A 20411-nucleotide genomic window follows, 5' to 3' on the forward strand; every position below is an offset into this window, starting at 1 on the left:
TTGTGAGAGGACAAGCAGCGAAGACCTATTAAAGGAGGTGATATAAGGAGGTGATATATGGAAAAGAGTTTTCAAGGATGCATAGAATCACAGGCAGAACAGGCATGGAAGGACATTTCTGGAAGGCCAAAGGACATGTGCAAATGCAAGGAAGTGGGTGAGCCGCAAAACAGAGCCCCCATGTGGTTCTGGTCCTGTGATCCATGGGGAGAAACAGAGGAGGATGAGCTGGGAAGGCAGATCAGGTGTGGGGACTTATGTGAACTGATGGAGTTTGGACTGTACCCCTTGGAGATGGAGAACCATGGGTGGTTTCTGCACAGGGGGTCCATCTATCTGAGAACAAGCTGTGTATATTCTCTCCCTCTTCAAGTTTATGATCAGAAGAGAAATTCTGCATGAAGCCAGAGGAGCTGACCGTGCTCCACCAGTGCAAAAACCTATGGAATGGCTCTCATACCCTTCAGCTTCCATTCAAACTCCCATGTCTGGGCTCTAGAGTCCTCGCAGCCTTAACCCTGCTAATTCTCCAGCTTGTTGCTCCCTACAGCACCACCACCAACCTTGAACTTCAGTTTAAATTGCCTGCATTCTCAAATGCACCATATGCTATTTCATACCGCCATGTTTATGTACTCACTGCTCCTTCTATCTGCTATACATCTTCACCCAAATACCTTATCTGCCCTGCCCTCTTGCCCAAATGCCTTGTCTGGCACAAACCATCCTGTCCTAATGATGCCCCAATTCTACAGAGCGTACTACTTTAAGGTCTCTGGCACATTCTGTCTCTTTATTTATCATCTGCTCCCACCTAGATGATGTGCTCCTCAAGGTAGCCTATTCATCTCCCTATCCTCAAGGCCTTCCACAATGTTTAATAGATCCTGGCCACCTGGTTCATTCATTCATCACTTAATAGATATTTTATTCATTCAAGAACAGTTTAACAAAGATGGGGTGAATACGTAGGGAGTTATGGAATGAATTTGTTTAATAAACAAGAAGAATGAATGTGTGGATGAGGAAATAAATGAAAAGTGAGTAAAGGAGGAAATGAGTGAATGAGGGAATAAATGAATGAGTGCGTGTGTGAGGAAATGAGTAAACTCTTTGAAAGGACTAATGCAGGATGAAGGTCTCTTGTCTGAGAAAACAGCTGCAAGGAGACAGGATTCAGAAGAGAAAGCGGGCCCCTCTCTGGGCCTCTCATGGGCCAGCACAAGGACGGTCCAATTGCAGTGGAAACCTCTGTGGCATGGGAGAAGGGTGGCCCATCCCAAACATGCAGCTGCAAGAGGACTTGCAGAGTCCACCCCTAGAAGTTCTGTGTGAGCTCAGGGAAAGTTTAGACAGCTTCATGTGGCTTCAGAGAACCCTGAGTCTCCCTCCAGGAGCCCCAGACCCCAGGCCTCATGATTCTGCAGGGCCCTCGAGGGAGTAGAAATTGACCCCAATTTCCTGGATCCTTGGCCTGGGCCTATGATGCATTTGGCCTCCAGCCGCTGAAGGGCTGCAGACCTCAGCACTATGTGGGCCAGAGCTGGCTGGGGAGCTCAGTTTGCAGCAGAGAATGTATTAGAACTAGCTAGATCTGTTCAGGGAATTTCAAACTGGGGAGACTCCACCATAGAAAGTGGGAGCACAAAGGCACTGGTCTTGCTGCCTCCAGTCTCTCTCCCTCCTGCCCAGTTCATCTGGCAATTTCTGCTGCTGACTAAATCTGCTTGTAAAAGATGGCACCCTTCTGCTAAGACATCTCAGCCTTCCAAACAAGTCATACTCATGGGCTGGCACTCCAGAGCTTCCAAAATGGAACCCAGATGACATGCCTAGCCCCATCTCTCACTATGCACATGTCCTTCCTTCTAGGCTTGTGGTCACCTGGTCTCTCCTGCACACTTCTCTTGCTTCCCACTTCCTTTGCCCTTCCTGTGCTCTCTGCACTGCAGACTTTTTGGAGCCTCTCTGGATTTTCAAATCCTCCTTTAGGACTAGAATTTGGTGCGTTAGGGCTTGCCTACAACTTGGTGCAGATCCTCAGTATACATCCTTGATGTCAAGTCTAGTTCAACCATAGAAGACCTGACGTTTGAGAGTCCAATCTGGGAAGACCGAAGTCCACTGGCAAGAAACGCACTGGGTGTATTTGGCTCTGAATGCACAATTCTGCATGCTAAGGTGAAATCTCTCACAAGAGGGCTGAGCATCATTTGGCAAAACGTTTTGCCTCTCTGTGCCTGTGCACACGTCTGTCAAAGAGCATGTTGTGCTCTCTCGAACTCTCTTTAGCTCTACAGGCCCACAAAGAGCTCAGGGCCTATAATAACTATATTATCAAATACCGATTATGTATCAAGTGCTTTAAAGGCATTTAAAAATCCTTTTAAAAACAGAATAGCAATTATATTCCTTTTAAAGACTTAGAAACTGAGGCTCAGCTAAGAAGTGAAAAAGTGAGTTTTTAAATGATGCTACCCCAATGGTTAAGAGCATGGACTTCAGCCAAACTGTCTATGTTCAAATTTCAGCTCTGCCACTTCCTAGCCGTGTGGACTTGGGGAAGTTTCTTAACTTCTCTATGCCTCAATTTCCTCAATGTTAAATGGGAGTCCACTACGTGAGAGAGAGAGAGACATCACATGGATCGAGTGAGTTAGTTTACGTGAAGCATTTAGAACTTAACACACATACCGGCCTCTCTGTTAGCTAAGGCTCTTAACCTCTCTGCTGTACTGTCTCGAAGGGAACTTCAGAACCAACCCAACCATTGCCTACATTTTAGAAATGGCAGCAGCCAGAATGGTGAGGCAATGTGCCCAAGTCATGGAGGCTGCCCATGCCAGAGTCAGGTCTTGACTGTAAATCTCTGTGCCTTTACTACAATGGAGGGGAGAGGAGAGGAGAGGAGAGAAGGAGAAGGAAGAGGAGAGGGAGGGACGGGAGGAGAGATGAGGGGAGAGGGAGAAATAGACTTCTTCTCCTTAGTAGAAATGAAAATAAACAAAATAATGTGGCAGCATCAGCGCAAGACAGAACCATGCAGGGCAGGACATAATAGTTAAGCTTTGGAGGCAGCCTGATGTAATAACAGGCACCTCAGTTCCCCTACTTCCGTGCTATATAACATGAGCAAAGCACTGTGCTCACTGAACCTCAGCTTCCTCATCTACAAGATGGGACAGTAATGCCAGATACTGTCGGGCTTAAATGAAGCCGTCTGTGTAAAGCACTTAGCCGGATGACCAGCACGAAGTAAATGCTCAATAAATTGCAGCTGCTGTTAATTGTGTGCCTCTGTTCCCAGCCAACGCCCTTACAGGCATTTTGTTTCCTTCAAGTAAGGTACAAGGATGACATGCAGGCCCAGGAGTAAGGATGGGCAGAAAATCTGGCTTGTGCAATGACTCGGTTAGGAGATCTGAGACTTTGTTTAAGATCTGACTCTATTTGGTGGCTTGCTGTGTGACTTGGGGTAAGTCCCTTCTGCTCTCTGGGCTCTAGTGGTCCTATCTATAACATGAGTGAGTTGCAGTGGGGGGATCTCTGAGGTCCTTTCCACCTCTAACATCACATAAGTCTGTGATGTTTCTGACTTCCTCTAGGAAGCTCTGGGTGCTTGGGTAAGCATTTGACAACCCAGAGATGCTGCCCCTGCTTGTGGAGGCATTGTACATGTGAGAGCTATGCTGTGTCCACAGCAGAGCCGCTAAAGGCAGGGGCCAGCTGCACACCACTAGCGGCAGAAAGGCTTTTACAGCCACCCGCTGTGATCTGTGCAATGAACTGGGGGCCTAATGATTCCACTCCCTCCCTTCCTTTCTTGTTCCTGCTGAGCTGCTGAAACCCACCATTAAGTGCATTACTTGGTCCACAAGGCACTTTTAGCCTCTTCCTCTCTCGCTGCAGCCCCTGTGCGTGCATCTCCCACAAACCCTGTCCCCATCCCAAGACGGCCTATTCCCCTAATCACCTGGAAAGCCCCCACAGTGCTGCTCACACGGAACAGCCCTGAGTTGCCATCTGGGATAGCTCAGTAGGGTACCTAAGCGGGACTAAATGCTGACACAATTAGCACTTCTCCCCAGTTGCCTGCGGATGGGATGCTAGCCTGCCCTGGAACTGTCTGGAGGCAGCAAGAAGAGCAGGGCTGTGGAGTCAGTCACCGCCACCTCCTAACTCATCACTGTGGGCAAGAATTCAGTCTCCCGATCCTTCTGTCCTCATCTGTAAAATGGGGATATTGTTTCTTCTTCAATGTTTATTGTGAGTTGTTGAAATGAAAGAGAGTCTGCAGCCCCAGTTTGGCATCCAGGAAACACTTAAAAATCAAAAAGCGGTGATTATGAAGGTTCTCTGGCTTGGTTTACAGGGATATTAACACTATAAATTCCAAAGCAGAATTGCCCAATATGGTAGCCACTATACAAGTATGGCTGTTTACATTTAAATTTGAACTCTTTAAAGTTAAGTAAAATGTCCTACTTAGTTGCTCACTCCAGCCACATGTTGAGGGCTCCACGGCCACACATGGCTAGTGGCCACCACATTGCACAGCACAGATATGGAAAATTTTCATCACGGCAGAAAGTTCTACTGGGCAATGCTAGTCTAGAGTCTATATATCCTACTGGTTTATTTAAGTAAGAAATCAGGTTTCTCAGAGCCAGCCCCGTGGCTGAGTGGTTAAGTCTGCGTGCTCCACTTCAGCAGCCTGCGGTTCGCTGGTTCGGATCCTGGGCGCACACCTAGGACTACTCATCAAACCACGCTGAGGTGGCGTCCCACACGGAGGAACTAGAAGAACCCACAGCTAGGCTATAGAACTATGTACTGGGCGCTTTGGGGAGAAGAAAAAGGACGGGAGTACGGACAACAGGTGTTAGCACAAGGCTAGTCTTCCAAAACAAGCAAACAAACAAACAGAAAAAACAAATCAGGTTTCTCTATGGTTTATACTGTTCTCCCATCCAACATCTAGGCTTCATGCATGATAGGTATCCCCTTCTTTGACTTTCTGGGGCTAGCTGCTGACAGAGGGCTAACTTTCAAACTGTTGCCTTTGTTTGCAGGTTCTGTAAGAGCCCACATGGAGCTTCAGGGATTCTCTCCTCTGGAAGTGACCTTAAAGGCAAGCTAGTTCATTTGTACCTTCTAGGGCTGGCGTGTCTGGTGGCACAGGCTGTGCACTGCACAGTTCCCCAGGTTACTCACAGACATACCCTGTTTTCATTACCTCATTTAATCCTGACAAATAAACTATGAGGGAGGTAGTATTGTTTCCCTCCATTTTATGCACAAGGAAACTGAAGCTTAAAGAGTTAAATAACTTGCCTCAGTCCTTCCGCTAGTAAGTGGTGGAGGCAGGATTCGAACTCAGAGTCCAGATCCGGCATCATACTGACTGCCAAGGAATGGACGAAGTGGAGGTTTCATTTGTCAGTTTGCTTTTAGTGGCAGCGAGAAGGGAGTATGCGAATTTCCCCTACAATAGCCCCTGTCCTCTCCTGCCAGGATCTGGAACTTGTTTGGAAAGCGAAGAATTTCTGCTCCGTGCAAGCTGTTTGATTCAAGACGCTCCGGGCCGTACATTTCTGCTGTGTTTACAGGCAGCAAGAGGGGATCTGAGGTGAATACTAGATTTGGCTCTCGGGCCCCTGGTCTGAGGGTAGAGGAAATTCATTTGCAGTACAAACTAGAAACGTCAATTGTATGAGGCGCCCATTTGGCAGGCGCTCCCTCATTCTTTGAGCCGACAAGCAATACCCTGCTCCTTTCCGTCTAGCCTCTCCACCAGTTGCCAAACAGAATGGCTTGACTCGTCTGATAAATTTACATTTTCCTCTCCTTTAAATAAAAACTGGCCATGAAAGGTACTTGGCAGGCCCCAGGCAGACTGGGTTTCAGTTTGATAGCACGACCACGGCCAGAATATTATTTGGCTCAGCAGTTTGGGTAACTGTTAGCAACAGTTTTATGTAAGGGAGTGAGAGGGAAGTTGATCAGCCTGCGTGAGGCCGTGGTAATCTCTGGCCTTCGCATCTTCTGGCACTGGCTTCTGCTTCCCTAGCAGTCGAGGATGGGAAGGAGTGATACACAGACGTCCATGAGTGTACACTATCAAGGACTTTCAGGCAGTGCCTATTGATTCAGTCCGTCCACAGCTGGGGGGATGTGGATTGTGATTCTGAGTCAGCCGACACCAACTCTGTCACCTTGGGTGGTGGAGAGACTTCTCTGAGTCTTAATTTTCTCATTTGGAAAATTGGCCTGGATGTTCATCATGGCTCTTTGTCATACCGGGTCATTTCCTGAGCACCTACTAAGTGTCTGGCACTGTCCCAAGTGCTGGAAACTTGGGAAGATTAAAGATTGGTGAAAGATTTCACAGCCCAGGGGAGAACGTGAAGTGAATTATAATGCAGTGTGGACAATGCTGTGAAGGGGGAATCCCAAGGAGGGGCACTGAGCCCAATAGTAGAAGTGACATCAAGAAAGGGGTCGCGGAGGAGGGGAGGGATCTGAAGGATGACGAGGAGTGAGGCAGCTGGAAAAGGTGAGAGGAGCTCTTTAAGGGAGAGAATGCAGAGGTGAGAGGGAGATCATCTCATCTCGCTGGTGATGGAAGAGAGGTCTTAAATGCCACCCTGAGGAGTTGGGATTTTATCCCAAGGGAGATGGGAGTCTTGGTTCCCAAAGGGCTTAAGCAGGGGAACTGTCATGATAAGATTTATGTTCTAAACAAATCACTCTGGCTGAAATGCATCCTACAGAGAAGCAAGGGCATAAATGCAGGGAGATGATCAGGAAGCTTCACGGGGGTCCAAGAGAAAGATGTTGGTGGCCTGCATTAGGGTGACAGCTTTAGGAGATGTCTTGGATGGAGACTGGGTAGGACTTGGTAATTGTGTGGCTGTGGGAGTGGGATTGAGAGCAGGTGAGGCTGGGGGTTTGGCAGTACCTGGCATTGGTGGGCAATAAAAAAGACCAAGAAGCACTGACTGCCGGTGAGACCTGTGCTGGGACCCAATTGACTGAATTCTGGCCTCACCTGGCTGAAGATCCTTGCACACCTGTGAAACAAGGGGTTTGGGGTATCTATCAACCCTAAATGGTTGGTTCTGTCAAGGTGGAACTCCTTGTGGATTTAAGGCTCCTTTGGAGCCAGCTGGCCTCTCATGTCTCTTTTCCATTCTTGGTTCCTTATCCTCATATCGGGTGTGGAGGATATGCATAAGGATTAAGAAAAATTCATTCACAAAACTCCCTCAGCAAGGCAGGCAGGAATGTTGGACTTTCTCTCAGTTACATGTGGATTCAGATAAAATTCAAACCTTGCCATCTCCTGCTGGTCTCCCTTTCTTCCACAGTGTTCTCAAAACTGTACTTCTGGTCTAAATGTGGTTCGTTTTCTCTTTATGCTTTAGGAGCCAATTGATGTCTCAAGACCAGGGCAGTCTTGTGGTTGTAAGGACTCCAGTGACCAACATAGTTGGTGATGGTGGAAGAAAGTTGGCAAAACAGCCCTGGTCAATCCTATCAGAATAACTCAACCCGATCAATTTCATACCTTGGGATTCCATATATGCTTTCCTTTGTAAGGATTCCCATACTAAAATTTTTTCAAAGCTAAGAATCTCTTAACAAATAAAATATGGTGTTACAGGAAGAAAAACGAGGCTGAGAGAGATTACAAAAGAAGAGAATTAAAACCCAGTTTCTTAACTTCTGCATCGGTGATATTGTCATTATACAATTCTGCCATCTGTAGAGAGTCTCCTGGAGGAAGTGATTCTTAAAATATAAGCCCGTCTTTGGTAAGCAGATAAGAGAGGGACTGAAGTACTGATCTCAAGTTCAAGGAGTCTTACCTGGGCGGCATCACTGTCTTCGCACTTGATCCTACACTCACTGTTGAACTGGAAGCCATTAGTGCACTGGTAGAGCCCATGGAATTTCGGTGGAGGTGGGTCACAAGTCACAGGAACACAAGCTCCATCCTGCCAGCTGCCATCTTGAGTGCACTGAGTCTTGAAGGCCCGTCTTCAAGGAAGAGATAAAAGAAGAGACATCTCAAGGACCAGATGGCTAGACCCTTGCCCTACCAAAACACACAACTTTCTCTGGAGCCAGCTGGCCTCTCATTTCACTTTTGCATTCTGCCTGTCCTATTGGGTGGTGGGGGGCGTCTGTAGGGATGAAGGAAAATTCATTCACCGAACTCTTTCTACGGGGGCAAGTAAGAGTTTCAGACATTCTCTCAGTTACATGTGGCTTAAAATTAAATTCAAGCTCTGTGAGCCCTTGTCCTTTCCCTTCCTTCAGGATTGTTCTGATGGGTGCTGGCACAATGAATACCCATAGTAATCGTTTACTGAGCAATGACTATGTGCCAGGCACTTTGCAAGCACATTAGAGACACATCCTCATTTGTTCTTCACAACAATCCTGTGTGGTAACTGTTATTATCATCCCTTCTTATTGTTGAAAAATAAAAACCCAGAGGAGTGAAGTTGCTTGCCTGGGGTCACACAGCCAGTAGGCAGCTATTAACAATGTCCTTCTAGATTCCCACAGGACAGGAATGTGATGAATGGTGGGTGTTGACTCCAGCAAAGATAGCAGAGCTTCCTTCTAATCAGACATCCAGACTGGGCTCTCCTCCTCCCCAGAAACTGTGGGTTGATATTTCTGGCTGCACTTACTTCTTTGACTTCCGAGAGGAGCCGGGCACGTGGTATCCAGGTTTGCACTTATACTTGCAGAAAGAGCCCACCTTGTGCTTGTTCTCTCGGCAGCGGGCCGTCTGAAGGTCTGCATTGGGCACCGGGGGTGGAGCTAGGCACATGAGCTCGCACAGGGCCTCTGGGAAGGACCACAGTCCATCCTCCATACAGGTCAGGAGGCTGTTGTTGCCTGAAGGACACAGACAGGCAGGGTTAGCAGAGGGGGGTGGCCTCTGACAGCCAAGCTAATTCATGGGCTGCCAGGACTTCAGCCAACGTGAAGAACCAAAGGATGTTCCTCCTGGAATTCTGGACCCTTCCACTTACAGCTGAGGAGCCTAGGGAGATCAAGAAGCTGCCATGAAGAAGAGGAGATCAACTTGGGGAGTGACTTACCCTAGTCTACAGTGAATTAAAACTCCTGACTCTGAACCTCTTATATTACATAGGAAAGAGACGTTCATGCTCTTTCCATCCATCATCCTTGCTTTGCCAGGTGGACATCCAAGCCCAGAGCTGAAAGGACTTGCCTCCTAACAATGGAAGTGTAAACTCCTAGCAGAATCTACTCTGAGCTCTGATTTCAATGAGCTGTGTGACTCCTCTCTGAGCCCTGTGCCCCTGTCTTCCTCCTCGCCCTGCTTGTGCATGGAAGGGACAGCATTGTGGTATCCAGAGGTCTGACTTTCTTTTCAGGCCCCAGTGCTCAGTGAGGCTTTGCCAAAGCAGCTGAGAGAGCAGCACTCCCCTGCAGCCCGTGCCAGCTCCAGCAGACGTGCTGATTGCCATCGGGAAGCTGGCCTGATGGGGAACATCACAAATAAAGTAAAACACGGAGAGTTGGGCTCTTCACTGCCAGGTCGTATATTTTCGACGCACAGCCTGCCCCAAACCTCCCCAAGACAATTAGAGATGGGCCCAGAACATGGGTTTCTCAACCAAACTCGCTTCCTCCCGGTTATTATTGAGTGGTGTTGACAACCAGGGCAGGAAGCAAGCGGGAGGGTTCGGGATTTGGAGGCTGGAAGGTCTGATGTGAAGGTTGGAGGGGTGAAGTGACAGGGACGAGACTGACATTTACTACATACTGAGTGCTTTATGACACGTGATTTCATTTATTCTCACGACGGTGCTCTTAGTGTGACAATTCCCTTTTGGAAATACAGACTCAGAGAGGGAAGTCAGTTGACCAAGGGCTCATAGTTAGTAAAAGGCAGAACGGAAGTTTGAAACCCATTTTGTCTAACTGCAAAGATGGTTGTTGTTTTTAATGGGATGTTGGCTACATGTGCTCAGCAGAGCCCTTATTGTCTCTTCTGAGAAATCCAAACAGGAGAGGCAGACCCCAACGCTCCTGTCTATAGAAAGAACACAACTGCTCCTGCTTTTCACAGGGATGAGGAGACAAAATGAAACATTTATGAGAAGTGTCCAGAAAAGCACTGGCAAATTCCTTATTTGCTTCTTCTCTTCCTCCCTCTCGCTCTCCCTTCCTCCTAACCTTTTGCCTTCATTAGCAGATCTGAAACGGGCAGATGAGTTGCACAGAAGCCTTCATTCATTCAACAAGCATCCAGTTAGTGCTTACCATGTGCCAGCTACTCTCTTGTATGATGGGACGAAGCAGTGAATGACAACAACAAAAACACACACACACAAAACAAAAACCTCAAACTCTGCCCTCTTGGAATTTATATTCTAGTGGGATAGCGAGGAATACAATGAATTATATTAAGAAGTAAACTATTTAGTATGCTAGAAGGCGGTGAGTCCTACAGAGAGAAATATAGCAGAAGGAAGGAAGAGAGAGTACTGTACAGTTCTGTGGCCTCCTCTGCTTCTCCTCCCCACTCATTGTCTTCTTTCTCCTCCTGTGTCAGTGAAGTTCATCTGGTGAGCACAAGAAAATTTAGTGTCTGTAAACACCACAGAGGATCCCACGCTGATAAACTGTGACACTGCAAACTACAGATATTTCTCCATCAAGTCAAAGGAGCTGAGGCTACAGAAGGATGATTCATTTGGCGTCCACAGAAGCAGAGAAGCTTCCAGAACACCAGAGACTACAAAGTACTTTTTGCACTGCCTTTGTGATGAGGGCAGTATTTTGGGGTGCCCAGACACAGAGAAAGCTTAAGGGGAAGGGGCTTTATAAAACATATGGGGAACACATCCTGTCTAAACCCCCTAGGAAGGATGAAATATCTGTGGAAAAAGAGTCAGGACTGAAAAGTACATCATATCAGCTATGCAAATCGTAAATTGTGAAGTGAAAGTCATGGTTCTTTTGTGGCAAGATAGCATAAAAATTGCAAAATGTTAATCAAGAGAGAAATGCAAACTAGAAATGTAAACTCTAGGGAAAGGGTAAATAGGAATTAGCCATGTGCCACAATCAAGAGAAGAACCGCACTAAAGCAGGAACTGGTGAATTCAGGACCATGGACATGCCCTCACCCCACAACAGACAAAATGCAGGAGATGCAGACTCTGAACTGTGCAGAATCAGTGTTTCCATGCCCTAGCTGTAGCCACTACCCTGCATCCACCACGTGGCTTTCAAGGCAGTATGGTATGACACATGCTTTCCATGTCCTGCCCTCATCCTCTTGGCACTGGCCTCTATACTCTGAAGGATGCTTACTGCACCTGCAACCCTATGCAGGAGACGTTTTGCTCTGGTCACGGATGCACACTCTGCCTGCATGCAGGGCGAGCGCACAGAACTGAGGAGTCGATGCCCCTAGAAGAAGCACTCAACCATGATGGAGATGTCGGATTAACATGTCTGTTTCCAGAGTTGCAATAACTCTGAGGAATATTCTGCCCTGTCTCCCATAGTGCCCCAGAAGAACTGAGCTGTGGTTGCCCACAGCAGTAACTGGCTTTAGAACGGACCCTTGATGCCTCTGTCACTCTCACGCCTCCCCTTCTCATTCCTCTACCTGTGTTTCCTGAGGGAACATGACTCAGGACAGGACGTGAAGAGCTTCCGAGCCTGGAGTTCCTGGCCGAGGGTAAGAGTGCTGAAGTCAGAGACTGGGTTCCAAAAAGTTCTGTGACTCTGAGCTTTCATTTGTTCATCTTTTAAAGTGAAGAAAGTAAACTTGCTCAGCCTGTCCACACACGTGCCAAAGGAAATTTCAATCTTGAATGAGTATTAAAATAACTATAGGGGCTGGCATGATGGCATAGTGGTTAAGTTCGTGTGCTCCACTTGGGCAGCCTGGGGTTAATGGGTTCAGATCCCAGGCGAGGACCTAACACACCGCTCACCAAGCCACACTGCGGCAGCATGCCACATACAAAATAGAGGAAGATTGGCACAGATGTTAGCTCAACACCAGTCTTCCTCAAGCAAAAAGAGGAAGATTGGCAACAGATGTTAGCTCAGGGCCAATCTTCCTCACTAAATATAAATAAATAAATAAGGAATAACTACAAACACTGTCGAAAGAGGTGTGCCTATTTTTTAATTTTAGTTAAAAGATTACCCAGAAGATGAAATCTCTTGGGAGTGCCTTTACGATTGAAATTCATTCATTCACTCATCAAGCAGAGGACAAGGAGGGAAACGCCAGGAGACCTGAGGTCTGGTTTTCTTAGAACCTCATATGTGGTGTTGACATTGCCTGCATCCTAAGGCCAGGGGCTTGTTCATTCTTTATCCTCAGAACCCAGCTTAGTGCAAAGCACATAGTAGGCCCTCAATATCCAATTGTTAAATGTATGAAGTATTATGAATCCACATATGACCCTGAACAAGTCACCTAATTTCTCTGGCCCTAAACCAAAGCCATCTTTGAGGCCCTGTCCAGCTCTAACATTTTAGGATGTGAAATGATATCGGCCACTATATTGTTTTGAGAAAACTAAAACGCAGCCAGTTGAACTGGAACAAGACAAGCAAACACTTGGGAGGCTGCATTAGCCAAAGGTTAGTACTGGTGGAATTGGGAAGAGATTCACTCTCATTGCTCTTGGTAAGAAATCGACCTTAACAGAAGTTGCAGAGGAAGAAGGACAAGGAGCGCAAACAGAAAAGAGGCCTCTGTACAAGGTCCTGGGCCAGGTGGGGCAGGAAATGGGGACAGAAAGGATTTCAGGATGGTTGTTTTCTCAAAAATCGCCAACTGGAACTTCACCCAGCACTGAGGCTAGAGAAAGTCAGAGAGAGAAGCGGAGGCAGAAGAAATGGTGGCATCAAAAGAAGGATGCAATCCTCTGCCAATGTTAGTCCTGAAAGCACATTTCCAGGCTCCTGGGATCCCAAGGAGTTAGAGAAAAAATATGAGCTGGGCTTGGCAGTCCCAGAAAGTATGTCATTTGCTCAGTAAAATTGAGTTCTCACAGCTCCATCCTGGGTGAATCAGATTACATTTTGATTGTTTATTTGTCCAAGTTTTTCCCTAAATATCTGATAGGAATTCTACCCATAGCTGTCTATAATTGAGTCCATGAGGTAGGCCTAGGAAGAATTATTGGAGCCATCTCCTTGATCTCCCTAGTAACCCAATTCATCATTGACCCCATTTTGTAGGTGAGAAAAGAGATTCCCTAAAAGGAAAGTAAGTTGTTCAAACTAGAGCTGAGGCTCATTCTGGGTCTGTCTGACTCCTAAGTGCTCTCTTGACCCCTGACAGAGCTTTAACCCATGAGCACGGCCAAAGAGGAATTGCTGTCTAGAGAAAATCTCATGGAATCAGGAATTTGGGCAAGTGAAGTGTCCTGAAATCAAGAATTGTTCATACAATATTATTTCACCATCTCTACCCCCTCCCCACTGTCCAGAATGGACACCTCACCTCGCAATTTCTTTACCAAGGGACTCCATTTATCATTCTGAATGTTAGACACAAAGGAAAGATAATGTTCTAAGATGCAGTCACAGTCAGGGATAATTGATGGAGAACTTCCTAAGAAGAGGAAGAAAGGGGTCTGGAATGTTGGACTCCTGCCATGCAGGAGGGGCCGTGGAATGCAAATGGCAGATGCAAGTTAGATTATTTCCCCAGATTGGTGGGAATAGCCAAGCAAGGGGGCACCATTTCTAGGGTCAGGACCCCTGCCTTCTAGCCCGTGTTAGTGGTAATTCGTAAGTGTCCTTGTGTAAATGTCTTCCTCTCTTGGGCCTCAGTTTCCTCATTGCAAAATGAAATGATTAACCTTGATGACCCCTAGGCTTCTCCCAGCTCTGGCATTCCAGGGTTTGATGGGAGTTCTGGATAGAGGGACAGGCTTTAGAAAAGGCCAAAGGGCTTCTGAGGCAGCAGGTAAGAACCGTGAAGTAAGAATAGGCTTGACTCTTAAAGCTTGAGCAACCATTCAGAGTGGATGAGGGGCTGAAGGAGACTGGAAGAATTATTTAAGAGATGAAATTGGTGTTTATTCTATGCTCTTAGCATTGTTCACATCAAAAAGTGGCCTCATAAGCAGCTGTGTGATCTTGGACAAGTCTCTCCTCCACTGTGACCTTCAAGCCCCCAGAAGTAATTTGAGTAGTGGTTTATCATCAGCACCCAGTAGTGGTTCGGACCCAGTGATATCCTAGACCCTGGTATCTCCAAAACACTAGGGTGAAAAGATGAAGAAAGCGCATTTTCCTAGGAGTTGTATGAGAATTCCTCTTAGGGAGCTGACTGCTTTTGTGGGGAAGATGCCTTGACAAGACCCTTGGGGTAAAGCTGAACCATCCAGAGCCTGGCTATCTGCTTTGAGAGAGATGGAAGGGTCTCTTCCTGAGAGAGGAGAGAGAATGTGGAAGTTCTAGATGGAGGGAGATCATTATAGGACCTGCAAGGAGAAGGTAAGCGGTGAGGCAAAAAGCTAAGAGCAGGTAAGACGCTTAATTGTTGGGCACTGTAGGATGTGGCCACTCTCCGTGTCTACCCAGCTCATGTCCCTATCTTCTGTAAAGTCTAAGAAATCAGAAAGTGTGTAATGGTATTGGGTGTCTTCTGGAAACTAGTGAATAGACTGAGCTTTGAAGCTCAGGATAGACAGGAAAGACTGAGATAGAAAAGGCAACAAGAGCCAGAAGTAAAAAGTGGGCCTTTTAAAAACATCTTTGTAGGATGAAGGCATGCTTACTTGAGAAACTCCACTCCATAGTCAATATCAAGGGCACCTAACATGGTTGAGTTGAGTTGAGGTTGACTAGGTGATGTAAGTAATGTTGCATTTTTAGCCATTTAATTAAACATTTATGTTTTCGATTTTACAGGGGTTTTTTTGAACTTGAGAGTGTTTTTTCCCCTCATGCATTTTTGTGGGTTCTGTCTGTGCTTGTAGTGCTCATTTGATAAAGGACCTTGGCAGAAGTGACTCTAAGGCTGTGAGTTTGCAGGATATTTTGCACACATCGTGAAGAGGGCTTGGAATTTAAGTGAAAGTCAGGATATTCAAGAAAAATTCACTTGGAATACAAGGGACAAGTGGGCTTGTGGTGCTACCTGCATTACCCCAGGCTTCCAGAGGCTACACTTGACTACTTGTCCTGGGTGGTGGCTGCTCATCCAAGGACGCTAACCCCTGGGTCCCAGGAGGAGCATGGAGGTGGAGCAGGTCTCCACAGCTCCCAGAATTAAGGCCTCCATGGGACAAAGAGGTCAGGGCTAGGAGGACAGCCACTGCATAAGTCCTCACAAGAGTGCCCCTTGGAGAAGATGAGTATTTACTAGGCATTTTCTTTGGCTCTGGCATTTTATACATGCCACCTCTTTAAATCCTCAACCTGACCCTTCAATGTGGGCACTCCTGCACCTACTTTACAAATGAGCGTATTGAGGCTCAGAGACGTGAAATTGCTCTCCTAACATCAAACAGTTGGGACAGAGCCAGAAGTGGAACTCCAGTCTGTCTGTTTCTAAAGCTAGTGCTCTTTTTTCTTAAATCATGCTACAGGGAAAGGAAAAATGAAGGGAAGAAGGTAGGAAAGGGAAACAAACAAAAAATGGGGGAAAAATTGTTTTGCTCACTTTACCCCCTGACTTCAGATAGGAGACATTAACAAACTCAAGAGAGGTAGCAGGACCTCCTCCCCGTCCTTGCTGCCACCAGATACAAGCAGAAGCATCAGACCTGGAATTTGAGCACCACGTGATGTTGAGAACCACGGTGCATGAAATGCCAGTGGGTCCTAGTGGGTCAATGTAGACATTGGAGAGATGCTTCGCCATATTCTCAAGGGAAGAGCAAAGTTGGGATCAACAACTATCAAAACGGTGATCCTCCTGGGATCTCATCTCCACAATGGGGTCTCCCCCTTCTCCCATAGTCAGCAGAGAAGCAATGGCAGACAAGTCTGAATCACTTTGATTAAGAATTATTATTAGCCACAATGAGGGATGTAATAATCAATGCTAATTTATACACCTCCTTTTCTCAAGAGCCTCTGATTGAGAACAGAAGCGTGATTTCCTAGTCTGGAGTTGTTAACATACCCCACATCTGGGCAAACAGGGCCAAGTGAAGGGTCCAGATAGCCTGACAGTTGGGGAGGGGTGGTGGTTACAATTTCCACTGGTCTCTTCACCTCTCTCCAACCTATATCCTTATATTAGCTCAAAAGAAATGTCTACAGTTTTTTAATTAAAATCTTCCTGGGTTAAAAATGAGGAGACCTAAGGGATGCATCCAGAAATGCTTCCTGCTTTTCTTTTGGGGCAGTTTAGTGAGACTGTGGGTCTTCCATTCATTTCTTAAAAGAAACATTTTCTCAGGTGTGACTTTCATCAATTTATGCAGCCATCCAGTCAATACACTTTATGGAGTCTTACTATGTGCAGGTCCTGGGCCTGCTGACAGCAATGTGAAAAGGGATTAGACACAGCCACTGCCCTCCAGGGACTCAAGTCCAGTATCTTTTGAAGCTCTATATTCCCTTGAAAATTTGGGGAAACTATTGACTCTCTCCATTCATCAAAATGCCTGAAACTGATGAATATATAATATTGCATCTAAGTTTCAGGGAATTTACAGACCTCCCTCCAAACCACTCACACCTCACAGAAGTGCACTCATTCCCATCCGATAGAATGACGGACCCCGAGGTACGACCCATGCTTGAGAACAGAGCCACAGCTCAGAGTCTTGAGGGAGATAGCATTCTTGAAATCTGATAAGGGGGCAACATTTCCTCTGATAAACCAAACCAAGGAGTGGTTCTTGGCACCTCCAGGAACTGGGTATAACATCAAAATCCAATACTTGACTGGAAGAGCATTCATCCTGATAATGGTGCTAACTTGCTCAGTGGTTTTGTACAAGGTCTTTCCTTCCTCTCACTGGATGTCAGTTTCCCCATATTTCCAATAATCAGTTATTCCTGATGAGCTCTAAGAGCCATTCTAGTCCTGATATTCTAGGACACCCATGCCAGCCTCTCACTCATTTCCAAAATTTGGCCTCTTCTCCAGTTTGCCAGACTATGTCTTTCTCACCTTAATACACAGGAGATCCCAGTAAATGCTTCCTGTCCACACCCACTCCTCTATCAGTTAGCCCTTACTAAGGTGTAGCAGTTGGCTTTGGAGAAAGACAGACCTGGGCCCCAATGTGGATATCACCACTAATAGTGTGGCCTTGGATAAGTTCTTTATACTCTTTGAGGCTTGATTTCCTCCTCTTTGAAAATGGGAATAATAATATTACTTACCTCTCAGGCTTTCTGGGCCATAATCCTATCCAGTGAACTAGTCACATCAGTTCCAAATGTTACTTTCTTATAATCTTCTGTTTCTTCCTTCCTCCCTCTCTCCCTTCCTTCTTCTCTCTTTTCTTTTTTAAGATTTGTAAGATTTTGGAGGAGATTTCATTGTTATACTTACACATACTCTACTTTCTCCTTAGCTGCATAACAGGATAGTTTACGTAAATACAATTGGTGGAAAGAAATCAAGAGAATAGATAAAACCTCTATCCAACCTTTGGTGTTTGAGACCCAGAAGGAGGGCCTGAAAGCAGCCTCTGGCTTCCCACAGAGGAAGCAGGGCAAGCCAAGCCAAAGGGCCCTCGATACCTTTCAACTGTGCTGGGTGACGGCACTGGAAGGAGCATTTGCTGCCAAAGGTGGTACCCTCAAGGCAGGAGAAGGAGGCGGCATAGACATGATGCTGGTCCGGGATGCCACAGTCAACTGGCTCACATGCCACCTGCTTATTCCACTTGCCCTCGGCACAGGTCACTGTGACGCTGGGTCCCGTCTGAAAGACAGAGGCAGGCACAGTGAGGAGGCAGACCTAATCTCAATGTAGGGAAACACCCATTGCCACCAGGCCACAGCTCAGAGTCTTGTCCGGGCACTAGGAGACCAATGCTTAGTGTTTACCTTTAGCTCACTTTTAGTGATCCCAACGACTGTTTGAATTAGGTATTTTAGTTTCCATTTTACAGATGCAGAAATTGTGGCACAGAGACATTGTGGTCAGCTCAAAGTTACACAGCTGAAGAGAGGATAAGTGGGAATTGAACTCAAAGGCTATGCTCTTAACTACCATCCGTGGAGTCTCCCAGATCATTATTTCTATTGTATTGATGAGAATCTTGAGACTCAGACCTCTCAGGGACTGATGATTTCTTTCACGAAATAGCCTCTGAAACGTGGCATAACAGTGGGACCCTGGCTGTTGATCTTTGTCTCTTTTCTTGGCTCTGGAGGGGGTTATAGGGAGCCTGTCTTAGAGTGTGGCACAGAGTGGACATCGCCCTGAGGTATCAGAGACCTGGATGTTTGTCCTCTGTCCTATGAGACCATGCGCAAGTCCCTTTCCCTATTTGAGTTGCCCATTGGCACTGAGCCCAAGGATTGCTCTAAGAGCCATTCCCTACTATGAGATTTGATGGTTCAATAGTTGAGAGATGTAGGCATGAAGAAGGACAAGGCTGGGAAAAGTGAAAGTGAAAGTGTCGGCAGAGATTTGAACCTAACTAGAAGATGGCAGAGCTGTGCAAGTGGAAGGGCCAGGCCATGCTACAGAGCCAAGGGAGGCACAGTCATGGGCAGCTCAGAGGCTTCCATTCAAGCAAGAAGTTGCCAAATCCTAGGGGATGCCAAATGTTGATCTGGGATTTTAAAAGCAAAGGACATTTCCCCCATCTTAAGCATAGATCAAAGGGAGTAGAGGTTCTCACTGCCGAAACAGCCTAGTTATTTCCACAGGAGTTCAGACCTGCTGTGTCTGACACACAGAAGTAGGTGTCGAAGACAAGCAATCGAGGGCCCAAGCGCTCCCCAGTGGGACTCTGTTCAAGTCCAGAAGCTCTGTACAAACAGGCGTTCCCAGCAACAAAGAATGTGCCCTGTGTGCTTGCAGCATGATGGTGAAGTCAGCTGGTGGGACCCTGGAAAAGGCTGCATCTAATGACGGCTCTGGAATCCTCAAATCTCAGGGTTTCACTGCCACTTTGCCCCCCTCCCTCATGCCTGCCTGAGACCCCACAGCAACATCTGGCTGAAGGAACATTCTGCCACATCTCAAATCCGCTCACTGCCACTACTCTCACGCAGGACATAGGGGCAGGAAGGGAAGCCCCTTGGTGAGAAAGAGCATGCTACAGACAGAGAATTTTCTTTTTCTGAACTCTCCCAGGTAATGAAGCTGGAGAGGCAAGCAAGGTCCACTGGTGCAAGGCCCTTTTATCTTGGTCAGGAAGTTTGAAGTTTATCTTTAGGGGAACAGGGAGCTGACATGGCCAGATTGTGGTTGATAAAGATCCTTCTGGCTGCCCATTTTAGTGTAGCTCAACATATTTTCCCCTTCTCCCCAACACACATCCCTTTGCCCATCTGTATAGTTCTCAGTTTTCAACTCACTTCCTCCAGGGTGTTTTCCTGGAATCCCCCTGTGCTTCCACAACAGCCTACACTTCCCTTTAGGGTGTTTATCACATGGTGAGGTCATTGCTCATTCACTGTCTGCTCTCCATTACGAGGACCTATGCTCCTTGAGAGGAAGAACTAGGTTTATCTTAGTGACTGTTTTTCTCTAGCACCTAGTACAGCATCTGTTTCCCAATGAAGGGATGTTTTACAGTGAATGAATGAATGAACACCTCATTGACAGAGGGCTCGCCTCTTCCTAAAGCAGCCCATTCAATTGTAGCAGAGTTCTGACTGTGAGGGTTTCATTCCAAAATGATCAGCCCATGGTTTTCCAGATTTGCAACCTACACAAAGACTCTGATACCTGTTGTACGGAATACTACTCTGCCAGTGAACCATTGTCTTAGAAATGATGGACTGATTCATTCAATCAGCACATGTTTACTGAGCATCTACTATGTGGCAGCACTGTATTAAGGGCTGGAGATTTAGCAGAGAACATACTTAACACCCTGTCAGCCTTTCCTGGGCTGGAGAAGGGCTCTGAGCCCAGCACCTGTGCACACCTGGCTCTTGATCAGCTCATCATCCCGCTGTATCTGGAGCACGTAGCCTGTCCGGCAGCTCACAGTACACTGGGCACCATGGTAGCGGTCACTGCTGGAGCAGTTGAGAGAAGCATTCTCCACAGCCAGCTCTGGGCAGTCAGTGGCCTCACAGGCAAAATGCACACAGCTGAAAAGGAAAGGAAGAGCGGGTGAGAGGGAGTTTTCTTGTAGGACCACTGTACTCCAGCTGGAAGATAAAGGCTAATGGCTTTTTCTCTCCAAATTTCCAGGAGGCCAAGACTGAGGAGAGGAAGA

At 46.7% G+C, this 20411-nt stretch overlaps 1 protein-coding gene across 1 annotated transcript in view; it reads right to left on the reverse strand.

The window, feature by feature from the left end:
- PAPPA (pappalysin 1) overlaps nucleotides 1–20411 on the reverse strand; it is a 240734-nt gene that overhangs the window by 37967 nt on the left and 182356 nt on the right. Inside the window, exons 14-17 of the mRNA XM_014830350.3 lie at nucleotides 20115–20283; nucleotides 17746–17929; nucleotides 8706–8916; nucleotides 7872–8043 (exon numbers count right to left, since the gene is read on the reverse strand). Coding sequence (XP_014685836.3) covers nucleotides 7872–8043; nucleotides 8706–8916; nucleotides 17746–17929; nucleotides 20115–20283 — 736 coding nt within the window. The remainder of the gene's footprint in view (nucleotides 1–7871; nucleotides 8044–8705; nucleotides 8917–17745; nucleotides 17930–20114; nucleotides 20284–20411) is intronic.

The sequence above is a fragment of the Equus asinus genome, chromosome 10 (assembly GCF_041296235.1).
Source record: "Equus asinus isolate D_3611 breed Donkey chromosome 10, EquAss-T2T_v2, whole genome shotgun sequence".
NCBI classification, from domain to species: domain Eukaryota; kingdom Metazoa; phylum Chordata; class Mammalia; order Perissodactyla; family Equidae; genus Equus; species Equus asinus.